The sequence below is a fragment of the Mya arenaria genome, chromosome 1 (assembly GCF_026914265.1).
Source record: "Mya arenaria isolate MELC-2E11 chromosome 1, ASM2691426v1".
NCBI lineage: Eukaryota > Metazoa > Mollusca > Bivalvia > Myida > Myidae > Mya > Mya arenaria.
Genome location: NC_069122.1, coordinates 9089252 through 9101042, shown reverse-complemented (window position 1 = coordinate 9101042; position 11791 = coordinate 9089252). Strand labels below are relative to the sequence as shown.

The 11791-nt window shown below is 34.6% G+C and overlaps 1 protein-coding gene across 1 annotated transcript; it reads left to right on the top strand.

The window, feature by feature from the left end:
• The first annotated feature begins 1776 nt into the window (after positions 1 to 1776).
• Positions 1777 to 11561, top strand: LOC128211995 (uncharacterized). The gene is made up of 5 exons (XM_052917238.1): positions 1777 to 1832; positions 4979 to 5127; positions 5853 to 5924; positions 8170 to 8430; positions 9410 to 11561. The coding sequence occupies exons 1-5, from the start codon at positions 1820 to 1822 to the stop codon at positions 9557 to 9559; spliced, it is 645 nt and encodes a 214-aa protein (XP_052773198.1). The 5' UTR covers positions 1777 to 1819; the 3' UTR covers positions 9560 to 11561.
• Positions 11562 to 11791: the final 230 nt, after the last annotated feature.

Here is an 11791-nt window from a genome sequence, read left to right as displayed (position 1 = left end):
GGTGAACACATGTCCGACCGGTAAGGTATGTCGACCTGTAAGGTATGTCCGACCGGTAAGGTATGTCGACCGTTCTACACAGTTTGGCCGACAGCCTCAGCATTTTACGAGTAGGTTTGGGGCCATTCGTTCAAGGTCGTTCCTGATAATAAGCCCAGCTTGAAGCTCGATTGTCGTATTTGTTGTTAAGAAGATGAGTATGTTGTTGTTTCTAAATGTGATAAATATATCCAAGTAAGACAATTAAATGTAAGTTCATGATACAATGGGGGACAATATTTCTGTGATGCCTATGCCATGTTTAAACGACGATTTTTGAAAGCTTTTTATGTTTATGACATTATGAAACAAAGAAATTAAATAATCACTAAGTGTTACGTATGCTTGCAAACACACAGGCTGACGCGAATATGCATGCATGCATTCACATACGCACCCCTGCACACCACGCACACGTTCTGTAGGGGCGAACACATATGTCCGACCGGTAAGGTTTGTCGACCGCTCAACACAGTTTGGCCGACAGCTTTAGCATTTTTCGAACAAGTTTGGGGTATCTCGTTCAATGTAGTTCCTTAAGTTAAAAACATTATTGAGAACAATGTGATGTTGTGGTAACTATTTCACATTCCGAACGAATTAACGATATTCTGTGTATTCTCAGTAAGATAAAAGTTGGATTTAAGTAACCGAATCAGGAAACTGTCATAAAAGACGTCCGTTATCCTTTATTGAAGCATTTTAAATATGATTTATCTAAAAAAATAAAGTCTTAAAGAAGTTCGAAATAATGAACCTTGTATAGGCAAATTGGATACTTTAGTATATGGCTGTCTACCGTATTGTCTATTGTAGAATAAGAGGACAGGTTTAGTTTCAAACTCGCCGTGCATTTACTACAACATTGGTGTTTATAATTATTGACATCAGGTAAACTCCATAGTGTTTGGCAAATTTGAATTTGAATTAAACAAATAACCATTGAGGGACACTAGGATTAAATACAATGAGGAGTTTAATAGTTACTGAAATATCATTTACAGACACAATAAAATAAGCTTATATTGCATACGATGGTAAACCTTGTAAATAAAAAAATGTATGCTTTATTCATAAACAGTAGTCTATATAACCTGCTTCGCAATCTAAGTTAAACTTTAGATAAATCTAGTTTGATTAAGTGATAATTTCCAGTTGACCAAAGTAAGTTAATATATTAGTGCATTATCTGTATTTTACTGCATATCGGACGATAAGGCGAAGGTGGTATTGGATTTAAGATAAGCGTACACAATTAACGTTATCTTATGAATGCCTTCAACTAGCATAGGATAGCCTTTTTATGTACATACACATTTTAGTCAACCAATGAAATTGCAGACAAGCATCATTAGAAGTACTAGACCTAATCATTAAAAAATCAAATTTCGCGCTTGTTTATACGTCCGCCTCTTGCTAATCCAATACACACTAACTTCGTCAGATTTTGTGTTGACAATGTATCAGGCAAAGAAGTTGTATTCTTAGTCAGTTAGATGACCTGAATTTATTTCATAATGATTAAAAACAGATTCGTTTGCTAGGCTCACTCCGTTCTTAATCATTAAAAAAATTACTTCATGTCATTTAACTATTACGTAGAAAACAGAAAATAACTATCCATGCACGACACATTATTGAAGTGACTCAGATAACTGCCGTGTGTTGTTTTCCAATAATTCTGCTTAGATGTTCTATTCATAGACCCATTTTCCAGACTGGATTATTTTGCTGCGAAGCAATAACGGATGTTGAGAACACAAGTGCATCTGAGAATAATATGCCGTCTCTAGGTATGTATTACGAATTTTGTTTGTTTTTCAGTATGAGTTTTCTGACATTCTCCAAAATACAAAGCAATTAATTTTAAGATAGTTTTAATGATTGTTTTGTACAAATCGTTTTATCGTAGAATAGGATGATTTATTTTAGTCAGTAATTTTGTTAGTAACAATTCATTGCAAAACGATTACCTCATACTATTTTATATTAAACGTGTCCGGTGCATTATTTTGACCCCCTTCTACCTCTATAACGTCCCCCTCCTACAATCCACCAAAAATACCTCAGATATCTAAAACATATCCAGATATTGTTGAAACATCATAATATGACATACCATTCAACTTCTGACAACTTCTGTGACAAAGTATAGTATAGGAATGTAGACTGAAAAGATAGTCCATGTTAACAGCCGCTTCAGAGTCTTTAATTATTTGATGACTTATCTATAAGGTGAAGATGGTATTGGATTTAAAATAAGCGTACACATCTAACGTTTTCATGTGTAATCTTAACTAGCATAGGATAGCTTTTTATGTATTCGTACATACATAGTATAGAAAACAGAAAATAACTTCCCATGTACGACGCAATATTTGATTATTTTTGTTTTGGCGACTCTACGTTAAGGGAACATAATGAATGTCCGAATGTTAGAAACGGTCTCTTCACGCGCATTATTGTGAATGACACGAAAGCCTGCTGAAAATACACGTCTACTTGCTATTTAGGCCATAACTTTTCAAACATTGGACAATTTAAACAAAAAAATGGCTTTTCGTGGGATGGACTTATCGATATGAATGACCTTTTAGATTAGTTTACTTAAATATTAGTTCATTTACCATTTCACTATCAATATTTACTGACTTTAAAGGCCAACACTTTAGGTTGATACAAAATATGTTTTAATGCCTTATCATGTTTAAAACATTTTATTATAAACGAGATATCTTTACATCAAAACAACACTGTTTTCATGAACCTGCACCTTCAAAAGCGGCAACACGAACGAGGCAATGGTGCCCGACAGCGGGAGCTTTCAACTGTCATCACAGACGGGAAAGACGCGCTGTCAGCCTTTCTTCAACCTCCCGTAAATTTAATGGCATGGCGTTCGAAAAAAAGTGTCTCGAAAGACGCAATGCGCCACTTGTAGTGGAGTCGTGCAGCCAGTCAAACAAGTGCCCACTTCAACTGCATCTCTTAGTGAAAAAAGCACTCATTCACAGTCAGGAAGAAGTGTCTTTAGGTGGGGGCAGACCAAAGTAACCTGTAAGTATGGCTGACAATCAGACCTCACACCAAGACCCGGACGGCACAGCCCAACAATCACAGTCGACTACAAGCAACGGTGATACTCCTACGCAACACTTAGACCAGCAGATGAAGGTCAAACTTTTTTTGAGGTTTTACCTCCTCAATGTTCAGGGTCTAGTGAACAAACGTTGTAATAAACTGAATTCACCTAAAATACTGTAAATATTTAATCAGAGTGATATTGTATTATTTACTGAAACATGGTCAGAAGAACTAATTGATTATTCAGTGACTGGTTGTAAATGCTTTTCTGTATATTATAAGAGTAAGAAGTGAAAAACACATATGTAACAGACATTTAATTGTTAATGAAAAGCGATTGATTTGATTTGGATTAAAATAAATGGTGCTTTTCTAGGCCTCACAGATGACTCGATATTAGATTTAGTTACATTGTGCCAGAAGAAGGTTTTCGTTATAATATAAATGATGAATATAGTTTTGATAGGCTTATTGATTCTATATCACTATGTCACTACAAGGAAATGTAATATTAGTTAATGTGGCAATTTCAACTGCCATACCGCAACCTTAGAAGACCCTGTACCATATGGTGCAGCTATTAAAGATTAAGGCTAACCTGTTTATTATATTGTTGATTCTTTTAATGCTCGTTTTTCACACGATAAAAACAAACACTAATAGGGACCCTTTTTGATATGTTTAGACAAACTGGTCTGAGCATTTTAAATTGCAGAGTTGGAAATAATTTAAATATTGGTAAATGTACTTTTGTTGAAAGCAGGAGCAGCAGTGTTATTGATTATGTTTCAGCATCGGAATATATTTACAGATGTTTTCACAGTAAAGGATCCAAATGTATTATCTAACCATAAAGTAATCCATTTCGAATATAAAAACATTGTTCATATACCAGAGCATTAGTACTATTCCAAACTCTTTGGATACGAGACAGTGAATCATAAACTTGGTTGAAACAGTATTAAACAAACACAGTATACTTAAGCACTTCGCTTTGTAAATGTCCATTGGCAGATGTTAGTGATAAAAATAGAACAGATCTAAATGAACATGATAATGATTTTGTAAAATTTGTGGATGATATTGCTACCCGATTGTTCATTGTTTTTTATTTAACAACCTGTTAATAACACTATACATACGAGAGTATTGGAATACGTGAAAAATGAAAGGTAAATGGAGGTAAAACAAAGGTTATGGCTTTCAAAAAATCAGGATAATTACCCAGAAATCTAAATTTTTAATTCAATGGTGAATGGTAGAAATTGTTAATGCCTTAAACTATTTAGGTGTTGTTTTTACAGTCAGTTGTTCATTTCAGTTCATATCGATTATTATTATCAAGCACTTAACTGGCAACCTCTTAAAGTAATTGAAAATTGATATTCACCTTCAAACGCTTATCATTTATTTATTTTTGTTGTATTTGTTACGTAATGTAAATATTGTGCATTTTCATCGTTGAATTTATTACGAAATATAAACATTGTGCATATTTATTTAAATATCATCATGTTAAAAGTCTTAGTCAAACATTCATTTTCGAATAGTGTCTAGGTCTGTCCTTACAACTTTGGATATGTAGAATGCTCCAAATCAGGGCCCCGTATCTGTTAATTTCTAAGTCGTAAACCGTAAGCTGATATAAAGTGCTCAGGTACATACGTAAAGTTACAGTGAGTATTACTTACTTATCTCGTTTAAACGCCTTACATATCTCGTTGATATGACATACTTGGTGGATGTGATTCGCATGATAAACAGGCATAAACATGAACGAGAAAGGGACGGACAGGTTTCGGTTTAAGCAGAATTCTGTTATTCATCATCTTTAAAGAGTTGTTTCAATTTTCAGCGGAGTCACGTCGCTCGTTGTTCAACGTTAAGTTGGCATCATGGTTCGTACGGCTCAGCGCAATCTTCTGCATGATAACTTTCGCGGTTACTATGGCAGTCACCGACTTCGATATCATCGTCCCAATATCGTTCATCGTCGGTTGTGCAGTATGTGTTATTTTGTCGTCATCGGGTCGATTGAAATATTGCTTTTAAATCATATTAACGTGATCGTTATTACATTTTTAATTGTTATTGCTCTGGAAGGTTAAGGGATACACTTGTGATCTCCAGTATATTTAATGCGATCTGAGAAAACTGTTATAGCTGTACTTGTTTATATATAATTATATGAGCAGGGAGGAAATCAACAATTATTTCACGTTTAAAAGTTAATAACTATGTCGTTTATCACGTTGCTTACTTGAAAAACGTTTTGAACAATTGGCCCATTATTACTTAAACTGTTTCTAATGTACATTTTAATGTTTGACACTGCTTAGTTTGTTTCGTTAACCTAGAAAAATGATGATTTCAATTACAGGTGTAAGTTAGTAGCCACAAACTTTACCATGTTATTGTTTTGCGACGCAGTTTAAGGTAAACCATCAGATTAACACTTAAAATACAGTAGACATCAATTTCAACTACTTAACTGAAATCAGGAAGTAAAAATAAAAATACAATATGTGGCGCCACGTACAGTTTACAGGAATCACTAACCGGTTTTGAAGTGCAACTCAATACTACATATTTTAGCAAATTGACAAGTATACGGGATCAAGTCAATTGTTAAACAAATCACGTGACCTCTCAAATGGCAGAGTTATAATTAACACAGGTATTTACTTCGAGTTTGTATAAATTGTCTAGGTTTTTCTTTTCCACTCCAGGCACTGACTCAACCTCTCTTGGCGTCATGTTGTTATAACCGAAATCCCGAGAGTTGTTCTTCTTGGAAACTGGTAAATACTCCAAAAACTATTTATTTTTCCTTAAGTGTATTCAATATCAATTTGTTTACGTCGGCCCGATATCGACTATATAAGAGAACACATTGAAATATTTTTTTATACTTCAACGTTGAAACAAACTTAAAGGCATTACAATTGGAGCAAGGTTTGTAATACCGAATATATTTATTACATAATTACGTCACTGATTATTTATATTCAAACGTTGTAAGGTAATGTTACAACAATATTATACCATAAATATGTATAAATATCTTTTAAATGTAATATGTGTTACATATACAACATTAGCTTCTTGAGTTTTTGGATAGTGTGTTATTGTTACTTAAAGGGACATACTAAATCATAATAAACACAATTCGCAAATGGTTCAACATTAACAAAGGGACACACAGGGACACACTCAAATATAATTAACACATATTTCGTAAATGGTTCAACAGTATTCTGCCTTGTATGAAATCAGCATGCAGGCCCATAGTTATACAAGAAAAACTGTGATACAAAGTATCACAGCGGGCCCACAAACAGATCAACCATGTAAATATTTTGGTGATGGCTGATGTCGAGTCAAGACTTCAAAGAGACCTATTTTGGTAAAACATTAGTCTATGCACAATTACAGTTTATATTAAACACTTCTTTCAGGTTTCAGTACAACTATAAGTTTTACAGGAGACAGACAGACAGCACTAAATCAATATGTCTCTTGCTTACTCGGGAAAAGACATAAATAAGGCCAGCCAAAGTTACAGTTCTTGCACAGCACAGCTGCCAATGGGTTTAAAGTAATTCCTATCCATATACATGAACTAGATCATTTGTATAAACCATTAGAAAGCAAAAGAACAACAACTCAGATATTGATGTCACTGGTTTTTAATATTGCAACTTTGTTTGAGTGTGATAAACAACATTCTTTTGATCGTTCTTTGATGTAATGCAGGTAGTTTTCCATAAGTTGTGAGGCTAACATTTAAAGCTACATTTACCATTAAAATAATTGGTTCAAACAATTGTAAATGAAACACCTAAAAAGTGATATCTTCTCATCTTTTCACCAAACCAGCAAAACAAATTACTCAATTCATTTCAATGAACTGCCATTTTCAATAAAAATACACAAACATCCGTCTTTACGTACACTTTAAGGAGTATATAAAATAAACTAAACAAAAAAATCTAAAAATTTCAAAACTTTTTTTGCCTTCTTTGTCTATATTGTTAGCAATTGGTCAGCAACCCTACTCTATTTCTATATCGTCAGCTAACTCGTCAGCACTTAAGTACGTGCCCAGAAACGTTGCGAAATCAAACGTACGAAAGACAACTCTGTAAAAAAAATAGACTGTGTCAATATTATTAATGTCAAAAGTAACACCGTTTATTTAATGATGAGACAATCATTATGGTAAGAACGACAACTCATGTATTCAAAGGAAAATTGACTGTGTTTACATTTTCAGCTCAAAGTACTTGATTTTTTTAGGAAAAAGAGACGCATATTTTCAATCAAGTTCTTAAGTCTCCATAAAGCTTTTACTCACCACGTATTAAGTATAGCGGCTCGCAATAAATTATAGTACTAACAATTATTTATTTTATGCTTTTCAAGACATCTAATAAATATGAGTTTTCTTTGCTGAAACTCATGACACCGCGAACTGCCATCCTCGGTATCCTTCATAAGAACCATTGTTTTTGACCTTTATTCATCCTTTTTGGTATATTAAAACAACTGTATTAATTGTGATAAATCTTATTTGGGAGTTAGAGTGCATCTTTAACTTTACATATTTCTTTGATGATGTTTATTATATTATGTTAATGGTCAAATACTTTTGATCACTATAAAATATTTTCATCCGATTTTCTTTATTGTTACTCAAAGTGTGCGTTATCAGACATTTTATTGTTCTATTCGTGAGCAAATGTTGAGATATTCATTAAAATAATGGAAAACATGTGCATCGCTTCGTTTATTCATTGATTCTTCCTTTTCAGGGCGATGGGAAAATCTTTTAAACGATCGTAGTATTTTTGTATTTGTACACTGTACTGTTGTGTTTTTGCTTTCCCACACCGCGGACTATGTTCTATACTATCAGTTTGTTCTACCTTTCCCAATCGTTATACATTCATTTACTAGAATACATTATACACTAATCAATACATAGCAATGTTGCCGTTACCGATGAGAAATCATTCAAACTATTGTTTCCTTTTTTCTTTCCAGACGACCGGCAAGATCATTCTTTACATCTGGCTGTTTTTCGTAAATAGTGTCTTGATCGGTTTTACCGGTTATCTCTTTATCTCGGCCATCCCCAACCCCGAGTACTTCTTCACTACTTGGATCGGTATCCTCTGCTTCTTTGTCTTCTTGATCAGCATGGTCCTGACCGTGGTCAACATATACACATTCTGTGTACTCCACAAAAACGGCTGCTGTTTCATGAACTCCCTCAATAGAGATGTTTTGAACGTGGATCCAGAGGTAAAAGTATAAAATATACCGCACATAATTTTGTAACTTTCAGTCAATTCACCTCTGTATTTTAAAATAGTTGAAATTATAAATTATACCGCAAATATTTGAGAACCTGTCTGTCAATTGACCTCCGTATTTCAAATTTATAACATAATTTAATCACTTTTTTGATAGCTTTTCTGTTGGAAAAACACCATTATTAAATGCAAATTGTTTTCAGTATTGTCTTCAATGTATTCATGTTTAAATACTTGAGATAAAATGGTAACGTTTTCAGTGACATGGAGTCCCAGGCATACAAAGGCTATAACCCCAAATTTACGCATGAGCTTAAGTGATACAATTTTCAGAGACATGGTCTCCTGGGAATTCAAGGGCTATAACTCCAAACGTAATACTTGAGCTTAAATGGAAAAAAATCAGAGACATAGTCTCTAGGCAATTCACAGGTTATAACCCCTACCTTAAGTGGTAACATTCAGAGATATAGTCTTCTGGGCATTGAAAGACTTTTACCCCAACCTTAATTCTTCAGCTTAAGTGGTAAAATTATCAGAGACATGGTCTCCAATGCATGCAACGCCTATAACCCCAACCTTGACTAAATCAAGATATTCTGATTGGTAAGTAGTAATTCTGTTACTTAGTGTGTCTCTCGGTAAGTGTCGGTCAAGCCGTAGCCTTGTGTCTGTAAGTTTGTGTATGTGTTTGGTAACAGTCTGTCTAGGTGGTTTAATGATTATACTGTTTTAAGAACTCAGAGGTAGAGTGTCCGCCTCCCGACCCCGAGGTCCTGTATTCGATCCCCGGTCGGGGGATCGATCTTGTGGCCTCTCACATGAATACCTAGAAGTGGTGGGTTTGACCCAGGAAAGTCTCGATCGTGTTTAAAATGAGCTCTCAGCGCTATACACACTCGAGCTTATAAAACTGGTATACACTTACTCAATAACTTTATGATTGATCATGTATTATATTTCAATAGGCAACACCAGTGGCTATTATTATGCCGACAAAGACAGTGACATTTGGCCGTAAACCGGAACTGGATGGGGCTACCTCCGGTAGCGAGTACCCCGAGCCTCCGCCTCCTTACCAGGAACAGTGTCCGCCATATGTGGAGAACAAAACATAAACGTGTTAGTTACAATGTACGTTTTACAAAAACGAAGGTAAATAACATTTTCCCTACGCCTACGTAGCATGGCAGACATGTTGGGACCCAATTGTCCACGGTCATCGTCCGCGTTGCCATCCGATTCCAAGACATAACATTTTAATTTCCGACATATATACTTGATGTTCATGTGCTAATTGGCAAATAACTAAAGTTTGTTTAAACAACTTCAATACCGCATCACTAAGTCCAAGCAGGCGATATATTCAATTTGCGGAATGCGTGTTGTTGTGTTTTTGTGCGAGAACCACTATATCGTTTAACCTTGAAATATTGACAGTTCATTGTCAAAATTGAAAATAGAATAATTAATGCACAGTATGTAACTCAATAGCCTCGAGATGTCAGTGCTTTACGCGAAATTAGTGTTTAAAATTCAGCCGCGGTGTGCTTTTTTTTTTTTTTTTATCTTTGTCTGGTTATTATTTAAGGAATAAATTGCGGGGTTGATGTCATTATCGGGGTATGAACGCGTTTGGGTTGGTCAATGTGTGTGGAGTCCGAAGGACTCCACGCGTACTTTGACCAACCCAATTGCGTTCATATCCCCGATAATGACACCAACCCCGTAATTCATTCCTTATATTTACACCAATAGTTCATTATTTCATTCAAGAATTGTTAAAAAAATACTTCATTTCATTTAAGAAAACCTTTCAGTAACCCGTTCTTACCCATTCGGTAAATAGAACGACCCGACTATAACCGGAAACATTTTTTTCAAATGACGTCACAATAACGCGGGAAAAGATCAACCACTTGAAATCACTTTAAAACGTAAAATTGAAGCACTTCTGGTACCAATATATTTTAAATATAATAAACTAACACTTTTAAAAATGTTGATCTATATTTTACGGGACCTGCAGACACAATACAACCAATAACAAGATCAATAGCTTTCATGTATATTGTTATGCAATGAATTACGACCCGAACATATCCGAAGATGTTGCGTTCATCGATTGATGAACGCAATTGCCGAAAGGCAGTTCATTTAAGGAATGGAAGTTGAGGTGTAAATATTATATTTTGTCGAATGAAAAGGCATTCTCATGCTTTCCAATACATGTATTTCAGTAAATATGAAACTGCAGTCAGCCGTGATTGATTTTAATCGGGGGGAATTGGTAGATATAAACAGTGACTGTCCCAGTTAGTGGCTAGTTTACACTCTATAATATAGACTACTTAAACACATTAAGATTGTTAGAACGTACAAACACGAATTAAATTGTTACACCACTGCATCGCATCATATTATTTCATTACCCTAACAATCTCCAACTATTACTTATTAATTGATATCGATATCTAGTCTCAGTTGTTAAAATGTCTATGGAATTGCCATTACGAGTACACCTTTCCTTGAAAGAAAGCGAATAAAAACGTGATCATCGATTCACTCTTCGGTATTGAAATACTACCAAATTACATCTGCAGTTGTTAAGCCATTTCATTAGTTAAGAGCCTAAGTCATGTTTTGGCACGACAAATGATTTTCCCGGGAATGCATCTGAACACACTTATATCAAAAATATTTTGCGTTTTGATACCGAAATTATAGAGGTATATCAACATTTGTTGAATGTTCCAGCCATCTGTATCTTAGTTTTAATACCCCTAATGATTTGCTAGTCTTTATTTCGCAATAGAAAACAAAAACCGTAAGAAGTGCAATTTATTAACCATGAACGAGCCTTTTAAGCCATTACCATTAAATGCAGAAAATAAATAAAGCATCTCCACCGAAGTTAAATATATAAACATCGATGCAGCGTAAAGAACCGCCATGTCGCGGCAATCAATCCTCTACCATAATGGCTGTTCAATAATGCAAAAGTTACACATATCGACCGATCTGAGGGAAAATTTCTTTGAAATTTAGTTATGTGGACCCTAAACAGTCGATTAACTTGACTTTAATACTGTTTTAAATGATATGAGTGTAACATTTTTTTCTCTTTATTTTCGTTTTTAGGTTAATTAAAGACTTAAAATGAGTTTTGTTTGTACCGCCACTCACTGACAATATCATATGTCCCATCTATTAAAGCCTAAGTTATACCATTGTTATATACTGTTTCCAAAAGAACGCCATTTAACCCGATTATCCGATGAACATGTACATAAATATTTGATCATCTGTAATTTGTTAAGGGCCTTCCACATTGCATAAGTATTGCATCA